Genomic DNA, 15,170 nt, shown 5'->3' with positions numbered 1-15,170 from the left:
TAAAGTAGTACACACTATTGTAACCATATCTCTCTCACACACTCAATACCAGTGATTTTCATGCTGAGCTATTATATCACACTATATACATCAGGATTGTACTTGGCACCATGCTGGGATATTATTTCTTCCTCAGTAATCAAATACAGCAGTTGATATATATGGATATTATAGTAAATGAATACTAAAAGAGTTATTGAGCCATTCATTGTAAAATTTACACAGTATAGCTAATATTGACATGTATAGTGAACAAAAGCAGATTGTAAAGTGTTTATGCAAATAGTCAAATCAAATTGCTGAAATACAAACATGAATTAATCTGAACATCTGCCATTATTTGCAACAAACACTTGAAATGACAAAGCCTAAATGTGTTCAGCTTTACCTACTGATGTATTATTCTACAAATTTGGAACTTATTAAAATGACCAAGTAGTAATGAAGTGGTTTTCATTCATATACAGGTAGTCTAGTTCCAATACGATCCATCTTTCAATTTACACTATGTTTATCACCACCTAGTGTAAATCATAACATGGATCCATTGGAACTAGACTATATATGTATATAGAGAGGTGATTATTAGATATACATCTATATTATTATAACTCTAACTTAGATTTTACACTTTAAGTTAAACTGAGATTTTAGACTCTGGACTCTGGACTCTTTTGGATTCTAACTTAGATTTAGACTCTAACTTAGATTTTAGATGCTAACCTAATAGATTTTAGACTCTAACTTAGATTTTAGACTCTAACCTAATATATTTTAGACTCTAACTAAGTTAAACTTAGAGTTTAGACTCTAACTTAGATTTTCGAATCTAACCTAATAGATTTTAGACTGACCTAACATATTTTAGACTGTAACTTAGATTTTAGATGCTAACCTAATAGATTTTAGATTCTAACTAAGTTAAACTTAGAGTTTAGACTCTAACTTAGATTTTAGATTCTAACTTAGATTTTAGATTCTAACTAAGTTAAACTTAGATTTTAGACTCTAACTTAGATTTTAGACTCTAACTTAGATTTTAGATGCTAACCTAATAGATTTTAGACTCTAACTTAGATTTTAGACTCTAACTTAGATTTTAGACTCTGACCTAATAGATTTTAGACTCTAACTTAGAGTTTAGACTCTAACTTAGATTTAGACTCTAACTTAGATTTAGACTCTAACTTAGATTTTAGATGCTAACCTAATAGATTTTAGACTCTGACCTAATAGATTTTAGACTCTAACTTAGATTTTAGACTCTAACTTAGATTTTAGATGCTAACCTAATAGATTTTAGACTCTAACTTAGATTTTAGACTCTAACTTAGATTTAGACTCTAACTTAGATTTAGACTCTAACTTAGATTTTAGATGCTAACCTAATAGATTTTAGACTCTGACCTAATAGATTTTAGACTCTAGCTTAGATTTTAGACTCTAACTTAGATTTTAGATGCTAACCTAATAGATTTTAGACTGACATAATAGATTTTAGACTCTAACTTAGATTTTAGACTCTAACTTAGATTTTAGATGCTAACCTAATAGATTTTAGACTGACATAATAGATTTTAGACTCTAACTTAGATTTTAGACTTTGATTCTGGCAAGAATATGTTGCTGAGAATGTGATATGTTATAAAACAGTTATTGAATAACTTTATGGGCCACAGTCCCTCTATGTTTGTGCACTAGTATATGATATGTCAATATTCCCACAAATGCTGTTATGTAACAATATTTCCTTTGGCTGAAAATAGTTGCTACAAAACAGCCCTTACACAGTGCTTAGGTACTAGACTTCTATCTATTATTATACCATGAACAAGTCAGTTTCAGCAAAAAATATGGAATATATACTCTGGTCATTCTCTACATCATGGCAATGCATGTCTACATCATTGACTCTGCTGTGTTCAAAATATCTGAGTCAAAACATTCAAAATTACCATTACTTTCCCCAATTTCTTTAATGTTACTGGCACTGGTACACGTAATTATGTTATTCCCAATATTTATCTTCATTCAGCTAGAAAATAATTGTGACCTAAGGGTTGTCACTACTCGTCTATCAACTTGTAGTGACAAATACATCACTCATATTTTCCTTGGCTGAATGAAGATAAATATCGGGAACAACCTAAGTAACCCCATAGCGGCTAGAAAATAAATATGCTAACACATGTCCATTCAATAAATACTAATTGCATACATAAATTATATAATTCAATTAATTGCCTTGAGTATCTCATACCAAAATTGTATAAATTTGACATTTGTTACTTTTACAATTTGGGATATGGATCTTCAAACTTTGCAACAAATTTTAAGCTAGATGTCAATACCTACTGAAAACACTATGATTATAAATGGTGATCATATTGAATATCTTTCAAGTTGCAAGTCAAAAATGAAACTGCTACCCCTAAATTAGGATCAAATATATATATATATATATATATACTATACTATACTATACATATCAATCAGAATCCTACATCCAAACAGAAGTAGGTAACTTGCCAGCCAGTTCACAATTATAAAGGGAAAGCCACTATTGAATACCCTCTCTACACAAGTCATGCTGTTCAACAATATAGTCTTTTGTCGTGAAATCCATCATAAGAAGTTAGAGAAATGTATCAATGACATCATTTTCAGGAGAGAAATGTAAGAAATGATGTCATTTTCAGGAGAGAAATGTAAGAAATGATGTCATTTTCAGGAGAGAAATGTAAGAAATGATGTCATTTTCAGGAGAGGAATGTAAGAAATGATGTCATTTTCAGGAGAGGAATGTAAGAAATGATATCATTTTCAGGAGAGGAATGTAAGAAATGATGTCATTTTCTGGAGAGGAATGTAAGAAATGATGTCATTTTCAGGAGAGGAATGTAAGAAATGATGTCATTTTCTAGAGAGGAATGTAAGAAATGATGTCATTTTCTGGAGAGGAATGTATGAATGATGTCATTTTCAGGAGAGGAATGTAAGAAATGATGTCATTTTCTAGAGAGGAATGTAAGAAATGATGTCATTTTCTGGAGAGGAATGTAAGAAATGATGTCATTTTCTGGAGAGGAATGTATGAATGATGTCATTTTCAGGAGAGGAATGTAAGAAATGATGTCATTTTCAGGAGAGAAATGTAAGAAATGATGTCATTTTCAGGAGAGGAATGTAAGAAATTACATTATTTTCATGGTATCAAGAAATATTATTTTTTTTGGCACTAAGAGAATTCCTCCATATTTTTTTTCTTTTCCAGATCACGCACTGGCATAATCCGCATTTCCATGCATATTTTCCAACTGGTAATTCCTACCCAGCAATTCTGGGTGACATGTTGTCTGATGCTATTGGTTGTATAGGATTTAACTGGGTAAGATAACCAACAATCAACAGGTGGTTTCCTAAAGCTGTCGCTTGAGGGCGCTGTCGCTTGAGGGCGCTGTCAAGAATCTAAACCTCACAACAATACTGTTACTGTAATGTCTCTGGGTAATTGGTATGAGAGTTGTTCTTACTTTTTGAGATTACAGAACCAAGTTTAAGGGGCAGAAACTCAGTTTATATGTATTTGGGTGTAAGTTTTGCTGTATATGTAAAGGTGCTTGCAGTATTGTATGTACTGAAGGATATAATCACCATAGTTGACTGAACTCAAACCGGGTATTAAGATATAACCCATAACAGATTCAATGACGTTATTTATTATATGTATCAAAAAATATTCATGAAATCTGTACTATGTAATCAACTGCTCTAACAATACCAGAAGACAATAATCGAAATGTTATAGAAGACATGCATTGACATCAACATTATACTGTAGTGTGGTTTTATGTATTCACTTGAGTAAAAAGCTTATATACTAAGCTTTTGCCACTTTAAGTATAGTGCTTAGGTATAGTGAAGTGTGTGTGTGTGTGTGTGCATACAAGTGTGCGTGTGTGCATGCACACGTGTGTGTGTGTGTGTGTGTGTGTGTGTGTGTGTGTAATACTGTTATCTCCACCATATATATGCCAATGGGTTGATTTTTCATGATATTTGATGAGGTAATTGTTGTATGGTCAGGAATTTTTCAAAATAAAAGGATCAACCCCATAGATGTGTGATTTGGGGAAAAAATTAGATTGTATATATTAGTTACCCAAAGGGGAGACTATTACAATGTATGCTCCATGCATCTGTGCATGCATACATGCATCAACTAGTCTGCCCTGTGAGTCTGCAAAACCTAAGCAACTTAACCAAACAACTATATCTTGTGTTTAGTACCAATCACTACCTCCACTAAATTATGTCAAATTTACAAAACTGTCTACAACTTGCATAGGATGCAGATGTACTTCAAAGTTCAATGCCTTTGGTGCTATTTTCAGGCTGCCAGCCCAGCATGTACTGAACTAGAAATTGTAATGATGGACTGGCTTGCCAAGATGTTGAAATTGCCAAAAGATTTCATCGTGAGTGAAGGAGGTGCAGGGGGAGGCGTTATTCAGGTAAGAGTGCAGAGTGCAACTATTGTGCAGGTTGCGGGTCACTGTGGGCCTGGGAGTGTAACTATTGTGCAGGCTGCGGGCCTGGGAGTGTTACTATTGTGCAGGCTGTGGGCCTGGGAGTGTTACTATTGTGCAGGCTGTGGGCCTGGGAGTGTTACTATTGTGCAGGCTGCGGGCCTGGGAGTGTTACTATTGTGCAGGCTGCGGGCCTGGGAGTGTTACTATTGTGCAGGCTGTGGGCCTGAGAGTGTTACTATTGTGCAGGCTGTGGGCCTGGGAGTGTTACTATTGTGCAGGCTGCGGGCCTGGGAGTGTTACTATTGTGCGGGTTATCTGTTATCTTTTCATCATTTTAATTATTTTTTTTACCGAAGAAACTTGTTTACTGGCCATGGCTGCTGGTGTGCTGGGCTAATTGCTCACACAATTTGTATAATTTACTCTCCCCCTTAAACATGATGGCTATTTTCAAAAATGATTATTTCAACATATTCTACTCAGTTGAACCCACTTTTAATTTATTTTGTAGTTAATTGTGTCACTTATTTTGAATGTTTACATTTCCTTATAGTTAACCTGGAAAAGTGCTAAACATCCACAATACCAATGTGTATAGTTTATGTATACATAATTCATACTAATGCCCTTAGTGAGTCTTGTAGTTTTAGTCTACAAGGTTGTCACTGTCAAAGACCAAAACTAAGAGCACAACTAACAATTGGAATGAAAAAAATAAACACCAGTCGAAGTCATTGCATAAATAAATGATGTCTATTTAAATCCCAAATAAGATGACAACAATATTACATCAGTAGTTACATCAGGAACAGAAAGGAATGATGGAACAGCCACAATCCTTAAACTGAATAATGAAATCAGTACATCCAGTAATTATGTCTCTATTATTGTAACAACACAGCTCCCTGTGCTGTATTCTATTCATATCATTACTAAATCAATCATCATCATCATAGTGAGGACATATGACATCTTAGACCATATTTAAAATGCAGTCGCAACAATTTCTATTATAACAATCAACATAATTTGCATGAACTTCAATGAGTAAAGTGCAAAATGTTTAATCGATACGTACCACATCTCTGACATGTTGAAACAATTGAGTGACCGGATGGTGTGAATTGTGCAAGACCAATGGTGGGTCACTCCACGATCCGCTCTGACCAGCATCCTTGCTCAAGTCCTTTTCATTTATCTACAGTGATTTTACATTTTGCGCGGTCTTCATGAACTAATGACGGCCTCGAAAGCACTACGTATATTTCGTGGACAAGGTTATATGCAAAGGTAGCATTTTCATTTTCATTTTCATATCATAAGAAGACTTGTTTTGAACGACCTGCAAATTGACCCGCAGTTCAGCCTGTCAGCCCGCAAACTAACTATACTACGGGGTGCAGAGGGAGCCGTCATTTAGGCAAGGAGATTCAGAGATGATGTCATTCAGGTATTAAGGGGTGCAGAGGATGTCTCATATACATGTAAGGGGTTGCAGGAAAGGTGGCATTTTGGTAAGGAGGTGTAGGGGAGGTGTTATACAGACAAGGTCCAGGTACAGGAGAGGCCTTCAGGTAACAATTCGTGTGTAGGGGATTTTTAAAACATAGGGTAATTGTCCATACATGGAAGGGGGTGTTACGGGAGGTGTCATACATGTAAGGAGTCTTGACATGGGATGGGTCATACCTGTAAGGGAGCTGTCATTATTTATGGGGGGGGGGGGGGGGTTGGAGGAATTGCTTTGAAAATCAACAACATTTGAGTAACCCCCCTGCCCTGCCTGGCTTGAAATTTTTGGGTAACCCCCCCCCCCCTCTCTCTCCTTGAAACAAATGTTTTTAGTAAACTTCCACCCATCCCACCATTTTACATACATACATACATACATACATACATACATACATCAAACTTTTTATTTTGAAACAGAATTTTCTCATAACATGGTGGATGTATACGACTAGTTTAAGGAAGAGGTAACAATGAATGCAGCTTATTCCCAAAGTAGCTAGTGAAATTGGAAATTAGTCAGTATAAGTTGAATCAAAGTTTGAGGGCGGCAAGTGGGGTGGGTATGGGAGGGGGAACCCCCTCCCATCCATGGAGATTTTTGAAATTCAAGGACAAAAGAATGCTTTCTGGTCTTATTTTAACCTGTCAAGGTAGTAATAATAGTACATAAAATTTGAATCAAAATAAAAGGGAGCAATTTGAGGGTAGGTACAGGAGGAGGGGGTTCCTCACACCCCTAGAAATTTTTGAAATTCACGGACTAAAACTAAAAGAGTGCTTGCTGGTGTTATTTTAATATGTCAAGGTGATAAGACATCACAATTGAAATTTTAATTCTGAATACTAACACTGAGAATAATTTTCAAAGTATATAGTTGCATGCCATACCATTTAAAACTATTTTATCATTAAGAAAAATTATAGTATACTTATATAATAATTTCCTGTAACAGAATGCCATGTACTAGTATCTGTGCAATGAAAAGTTAGCTTAGTATATTACCATAATGTTTTCAACATGTATTTATATTTATGATAAGTTTTTACTCGTTATAAATATCTGTGCAATGAAACCTGTCAGAAATTTTCAGCTCACCAAGTCACCATATCACCCCAGTATCTGGTATGCTTTGTGTAACTAACATATAATCTACACCATGATATTCTAGATGAGTTGATCCTATTTGGTCAGACTTCGCCCTCCTCTGTGGCTTCAGCTGTTTATTTCTTTAACCAGGTTATTCCTTACTACTTTATCAATTAATGATTTGTTTCATGTAACAGAACTCAATGTACTAGTATCCGTTGGATCAATTTGTGTTACAGATTGTTATGGTCCACTACTGGCTTCAGAAACTACATGTATATGTCGAATATGTGTAAATCATAGGGGATATGTATGCAATATGCACTGAAAAATTCTTACAGAAAAAACACTGTGTTAAGGTTGAAAACTAGTCTTTTTACTGCACATCTTCACTGCGCAGGTAAAATAGTGTTCTAATCTAGTGTAGTGAGTACGTGCTCACTTGTGGGCTGTACGCATTTTATACAAATATGGTTTCACATACCTTTGACTGTCTAGTACATCTGAAGTAAAATGGTCTGTAAAGGGACTATTTTAGTAGGACTTAATCCTTCTACCTCCATGGTTCAAAACAGCTGACCGTAGCTTTCTGCAGTCCTGTGGCACTGCTGCAGCACTGAAATTCAGGACTGCGCGCATGCCTGAAAATTCAGGACTGCGTGCATGTCTGAAAATTCAGGACTGCGCGCATGGCTGAAAACATTTTGACAAAATTGGCCCTAGCAACCATGACCATGCCCTTAGCAACAACCAAAAGGCAGTATATTTTGGTTAAATAACAACATCATTTGGTAGGCAAGTGAGTAAACATTCAAAAAAATGTATGCAAATACCCTAGCAACCATGACCACGCCCATAGCAACAGCCAAACGGTAGTGTATTTCACAAAGATAACAACTGGGTTTAATAGACAATTGAATAAACATTCAAAAAATGTATGTAAATTTGCCTAGCAACAAGACCACGCCAATAGCAACAGCCAAATAATCATGTACATTGGAAAGATAACAGGAATAGGAAGACATGAATAAACATTCAAAAAATGTATGCAAATGGGCCTAGCAACAAGACCACACCCATAGCAACAGCCAAACGGTGGTGTATTTCACAAAGATAACAACTGGGTTTAATAGACAATTGAATAAACATTCAAAAAATGTATGTAAATTTGCCTAGCAACAAGACCACGCCCAAAGCAACAGCCAAATGGTAGCACATATCGTAAAGATAGCAACATGGTTGGATAGGCAACTGGATAGTCATTCAGCAAATGAACCCTACCATTGGCATGGACTAGCATATGGATAAACATTTTTTTAAACTGTACAGTTGTGCTACAACGGTGGTATTTTTTTTTACATTCTCAACAAATGTTAATCAATCTACTTATTCTGTTACTGTTACTGTTCTTTTTATTTAGTACTTTACAGCAAGTGTGTATGTGGGGCAGATGTCATAGGCTGGTTCATGATTAGTTTTGCAGTTGTCATACAGGCAAGGAGGTGCTAGGGGAGGTGTCATACATGTAAGGAGACAGTGGGGATGGCCCTTACCAAATGAGTAGATCTACTGTAGATGAAGTTTGTCCGCAGTAGATCTACTGTAGATGAAGTTTGTCTGCAGTAGATCTACTGTAGATGAAGTTTGTCCGCAGTAGATCTACTGTAGATGTAGTTTGTCCGCAGTAGATCTACTGTAGATGAAGTTTGTCCGCAGTAGATCTACTGTAGACGAAACTTCTCAACACTTCATCTACTAAGTTCTCAAGCCACTGCTTCATCTACAGTAGATGAGATTTCTTACTGGCTCTACATCTACATTTCATCTACAAGCATAGCCTTCATCTACATGTATACATCTACATCTACAACTACAAAGCCTTCATCTACATTTTGTCTGCACAATATTAAGTCCAAGTAGACAAATTCTTCCATTTGGCATGTTGCGTCGTTAGCATATATGCAAATAAATTTTCTTTCAAACACACATTTCCTGCCTTGCAGTGGCAAATGACATACTACTAGTTTGGAGTCCTCATATACAGTCGGAGTGTAAATTTTATGGTGTCGTGATTCCCCAAATTACATGCTAAAAAGGTAAGTTCTTCTTTCAAACTAGCACCCAATGACTTTGTTACCTTACTGTCACTGAAAATTATTATTTTCATGTGGACATCATTATGTTCAATATTCCAAAAAATCGAAAAATTGCACTCACGATCGATAAGATTTTTTTACATCCATGCACGTCTGATCGATGTTGTATTCACTCAGGAAACAATATCACATGTCAGAAACTTGTGCTTCTAATTGAAACCAGTCTTTAAATATCGAAGTGCTCATTCTATGTTTATCACAGGAAAGCATAAAATACTGAAAATTGAATGCCAACAAACTGCTAAAAGTTACCGTACGATCAGCTGCTCCAAGTCTCGTCGATCGTGAGTGAGACGCTATACTTTACATACTTTAATATTGGGGACTCAAAATCTTGCGATAGTTTGAGCCACCATATTGGATGTAGCAGTCGTGAGATATAGTTCTAAGATGTCCCCAAATTGAAGTGTTTTCACTTTAAATTTACCATTTTACTGAAAGCCTCATGTATCATAACACTTTCTGGTGACACTGAAGAATATTATTGGAAAATCTACGGCAGGTAACTCGTGATGCTTTACCAGTGTATAACTGTAACTCAGACGGTTGTAAACATTGATACACGATGTCACTGTTCACACTTTCTCTTTGTGATACAACTATGGCCATTAATTACCGACCAGTAACATGACCAGACACTTGGCTGCTTGTCAATTAGCTGTTCGGAAGCTCTAGACATTTTGGCACCAGTGAATCAACTTGACTGAAAAACAACCGTAACTGGTAAATACATAATGAAGTCCACAAAATAGCATTATTCTGTAATTAAATCATTCTCATATCTATTGCCTCATTTCAAGTAAAGATATCATTGATATGTATAATGTTGGTCTTTGATAAATATTGAAACGAGCCAAAATCTGGAAATTCTAGCTAAAACTTCCCAAACGACCCATAAACGAGCATAAACGAACCAACTAACCAAAACCAACCAAAAACGAACCAAAACAAGCCAGGAATTAACTTCAATGTCTTTGACGGGTACACACTCACACTTCGCATACAGACACCTGTGCACTGTGTTCAGCCATATTTGAGACATATTTTGGCCGACTGAGGGCGCACTTTATAGAAGTACACACATGCACTTTGGTACTGATATGAATAGCACTACTTGTACATACAGACCCTTGTCCACTATTAATTACTACATTTTCCAGTAGATATTATTTATTAATAATAATAATTTGTAATTTCTTACTATATAATATAATAGATAAATCATTATATCAATCAATTAATCAATCTGTATTGCACAACAACATGCCATACCAAGCATGGTAAAGTGAATACAATACAGTCATTTAGCCAACTGCTGGAGGACTGTTTACATCAACAAAAAATTTTCCAAGAGAAAGTTTATCATCAGAGGTCAAATGTGCAAAGAAATAAATATAGAACTGTATAGAAGTACTGCCTGGACTCCAAACATATGTGTGTACATTTTCCTCAGTGAAAGAGAAACATAATTTACTTTAAATGTAGTGTGTGGTTTTGAATGAATAAAGATGTGAAGTGAGTCTTGTTAATGATGATAATAATTAAATAGTATATAATACATAATTAAAATAATATATAATATTTTTATTAATAATAAAGTTTATTTGAAAATTATTTATTATTTATTTATTGGTCCTCGAGGATATGTAGTATACAACTCACAAAAGTCCAAGCGACACAAATACAAATACAAATACAAATACAAATACAAATACAAATACAAATACAAATACAAATATACTAGTACACAAATACAACTTAGCAAAGAGAAACATAACTTGTGGTAGTTTGTCATGCTGAGTTCATAAAAGGGGCTCATTTTATGAACATGTGTTGCCATGGTAATCAAAATCACCTTAAAGGTGATTCAAAATGCTCACATTCACTATCGCTAATTTGCTAGATGACATGTTTGTGAAACGCATTCTGGTTTTAAAACTTTTAAAAAGCGTCTGCAAACACCTTAAAATGACCTTTTTTTCAGTCAGTTCCCTTCGGATTTACTTCGAGAGTTTTCGAGTATTTCCGGTCCCACCTAGACCATGGGATTATATGACGTCATAAGGGGTACTGGTTAGCACGTAGCCTATGACGAGCGTAGTCAACAGGTGAATAAAACTCAACAGCATTGTGAAAAAATACATTGCTGGTGGTTGTAATAGACATCAGTAAACAAAAACTACAGTCTACATGTCTTATTAACCAACATTTACCAATATTTACTCACACACACTTTCTGACTAATTGTCAGTGTCTGTGGGTATAAATGCTAAAATATTATGTCCCCATATTATGGCAAAATAAATCAAAACGGCTAGACTAGATATACATAAACACTTGTAATGTCGCGTGTTTCACATTCAATTACTTTTATTTGTCTGATTTTTTTAATTATTTACCGACAAGAAGCAAATTACGATACTTTTGACCTGCATGACGCGTCGACAGCATATTTTAGCCCACTATACTGGTACTCGCTGATGTCGCTCATTGCCGCCTTCTAAATATCGCCACATACTTATAAATACAACGTGGAACTGTCTCAAACACGTTAAAAGTTTCATACACTTCGAACAGTAAACTTTACAACAGTGATTACTATATGGTGAAAAAAGATGCATGCGCTGAATGCGTAAAATGAGTCTGAATGTCTAAGACGTTCTGATTAGTCAAGACACAAATAATTAGAGAAATTCAACCAATCATGTGTTTGCTAACATAATTGCATAAAGTAAATGCTGTATGCTACGTCATATGTAGACATGATATCAACATTGACAACAACACATGTATTGAGCTAGCTGTCGCTTGACTTGAACGAGATGTCGAGAGTAAAATAGAATTTCCAGATTTTGGCTCGTTTCAATATTTATCAAAGACCATATAACATTAATATGTTTATGCCAATGTGTTTGAAATGTTCATCATTGGACTTGATCTCTCTCAAAATGAGCTCAACTATGAAGACCACGTTATCCCTGGAAGTGGCAGCTCTGCTGTGACATTGGTCTAGGATTTCACGAAATGGTTGATGAGTTAAATAAACTTTGCAATTAATCCTGACATGTCATTAGTAGTCAGTTTGTCATGTTTAATACTGGTTGGAAAGTATGTACAGAGCTGTAAAATATTTGACTACTTGTCAATATGGTCACCTATCAATGATTGTGTATTGTGTAGTCTGACATTAGCCACTTTTATTTTTCTCTCTTTCAGGTTTGCAATGAAAAGGGAAAATGATAGAACAGATCAACCATGCCTTTAGTGCCATATAAACCAAGAGGACTGTCATCAACAGCATAAAGGAAAGACCTTTAACTTATTCAAAGTTTTATCCTTCTCAGGAAATCAAAGTACTCTACATTCTGATGTACATTCAACCTGGCCAAATTACAACATGAATAAACTTTGATGCAAGTAAATGTATATGTAGTGTTTTTGTGTATTTGTATGTGTGTGTATGTGCCCTTCATGCCTTGTTTGAGAAATGCATTTTGTCTACAATTCATCTACTTTTCATCTACATTTCATCTACTGTGGATGAAGAGTAGATGTACTCGTTTGGTAAGGGGGGTCATACAGGTAAGGGGGTGCTAGGGGAACTGGGTCATACAGGTATTTAAAGGGGTGCTAGGGGAGGTGTCATACATGATAGACACATGGGATGGGTCATACAGGCAAGGGGGTGCTAGGGGAGGTGTCATGTAAGGAGACACGGTGTGTGTCATACAGGTAAGGGGGTACTAGGGGAACTGGGTCATACAGGTATTTAAAGGGGTGCTAGGGGAGGTATCATACATGTAACTTTGATAATTTGTTTTTACATTATTTTCATCAGGTTTTTATTTGACATGAAATAATGTAAGAAATACATTATCTATAGTCAAAAACATACAAAAAAACCCATCAAGAACAAAGATAATTATAAGTATGAATATAAATAAATCACTAAACTATATTGTGATGTGCTCTAAGGTTGGAGAAATTATAGTAGGTGTACATTTTACTGGGTATGCCTATAAATTTCCATCACAATTGCAACAATTAGGGCTGTGTTACATACTACAAATGTACTTCCTATTGCCAAGATTTTGTACAATCTCAACTCATTAAAATGGAAGATTCACCATACAATGCAATACAACACAATGCAATGCAACACAATACAATGCAATACAAAACAATATAATACAAACATTAAAACTATGTAAAAATAAGGAAAAAAAGTAGTTTTAAAAACACATTAAATTACATTCAGACCTTTGATAAGTATGTTTTGATGACTGTCTACTGTAGGGCACTGCTAGTGAGGCTACTTTAGTAGCACTGCTGTCTGCAAGGACTAACAGGATTAAAGCAATAAAGTATGAAAATATTGACATTGAAGATTGTGCGGTCATGTCCAAACTGGTGGCCTACACATCAGACCAGGTAAATTCAATACATTCTTGATGTGTGTTTGTTTAGCCTGGCAACTGTGACCCAAAAGGGGCTTAAAGTCATACATTCATGAGGGTTGCATCTGTGTGGCTGTTCATCTAGCTGCATGCATCCATCTGTGTGTGCATGTGTGCTTTCTTTTTATACCAATTGACCTATGACTTGACCTCCATATTCAAGGTCAAATAGCAATTTGGTCAATAAATTCTGAAGTTTTGTATCGAGAGACAGCAATCAAATTAGCCCTAAAACTTTGCCATATTATACAGCACACCAGTGGGTGGGGTGGGGGGGGGGGGGGTTATATCTTCTACAAATGCTTGTCATAATTCCAAATGTTTTTTATTATCTTACATAATTAGGTATGTATAATTGGATTGACAGTTTCAAATTGATAAATGACAATGTTAACCAATCAACACACTGTTTGATATTGATCCAACAGGCCCATTCCTCAGTAGAAAGAGCTGGTCTGATTGGCTGTGTCAAGATGAGAAGTATTGCAACTGATGACAAGTTTAGTCTCAGAGGTGAAGCCTTGAAAGAAGCCATTCAAAAAGACAAAGCAATGGGTCTTATCCCATTCTTCGTAAGTCGCAACTTCTACTTTATGCATATTAAATATAATTGTAACCACCAAACTGTGGAAATTTTACTGCATTCCTGACAAAAGGGCTATAGTCTATGACAGATAAAATATCAAAACTGAACCCGGCCTTTGTAGGAGGATAGTGTTTTCATGTGTTTCATTTTCAATGTCTTCATTTTTTCTCAATTGAAATGTTACAATGCATTTAATTATAGGTATGTGCAACCCTTGGAACAACACCAAGTTGTGCCTTTGATAATCTGAAAGAGATTTGCGAAGTCTGTAAGTAGAATTGTGTCATGTGCATGCAGTTACTCATAGTGAATCATTCTATGATGTATGTGTTTTGATTGGTTTTACTCATAGTGAATCATTATAATATTGCATAAAGTACATGTTTTGATTGGTTTACTCATAGTGAATCATTATAATATTGCATAATGTACATGTTTTGATTGGTTTTACTCATAGTGAATCATTATAATATTGCATAATGTACATGTTTTGATTGGTTTACTCATAGTGAATCATTATAATATTGCATAATGTACATGTTTTGATTGGTTTTACTCATAGTGAATCATTATAATATTGCATAATGTACATGTTTTGATTGGTTTTACTCATAGTGAATCATTATAATATTGCATAATGTACATGTTTTGATTGGTTTTACTCATAGTGAATCATTACAATATTGCATAATGTACATGTTTTGATTGGTTTACTCATAGTGAATCATTACAATATTGCATAATGTACATGTTTTGATTGGTTTACTCATAGTGAATCATTACAATATTGCATAATGTACATGTTTTGATTGGTTTACTCATAGTGAATCATTACAATAT

The 15,170-nt window shown here is 35.1% G+C and overlaps 1 protein-coding gene across 1 annotated transcript in view; it reads left to right on the top strand.

Moving 5' to 3' along the window:
- The window catches only part of LOC144440767 (aromatic-L-amino-acid decarboxylase-like), a 52,166-nt gene that overhangs the window by 14,590 nt on the left and 22,406 nt on the right, over nucleotides 1-15,170 (top strand). Inside the window, exons 4-8 of the mRNA XM_078130146.1 lie at nucleotides 3,275-3,388; nucleotides 4,395-4,514; nucleotides 13,584-13,718; nucleotides 14,173-14,316; nucleotides 14,532-14,598. Coding sequence (XP_077986272.1) covers nucleotides 3,275-3,388; nucleotides 4,395-4,514; nucleotides 13,584-13,718; nucleotides 14,173-14,316; nucleotides 14,532-14,598 — 580 coding nt within the window. The remainder of the gene's footprint in view (nucleotides 1-3,274; nucleotides 3,389-4,394; nucleotides 4,515-13,583; nucleotides 13,719-14,172; nucleotides 14,317-14,531; nucleotides 14,599-15,170) is intronic.

Source organism: Glandiceps talaboti, chromosome 10 (assembly GCF_964340395.1).
Source record: "Glandiceps talaboti chromosome 10, keGlaTala1.1, whole genome shotgun sequence".
Classification (NCBI taxonomy): Eukaryota; Metazoa; Hemichordata; class Enteropneusta; family Spengelidae; genus Glandiceps; species Glandiceps talaboti.
This window is presented reverse-complemented; position numbering and strand designations above follow the sequence as displayed.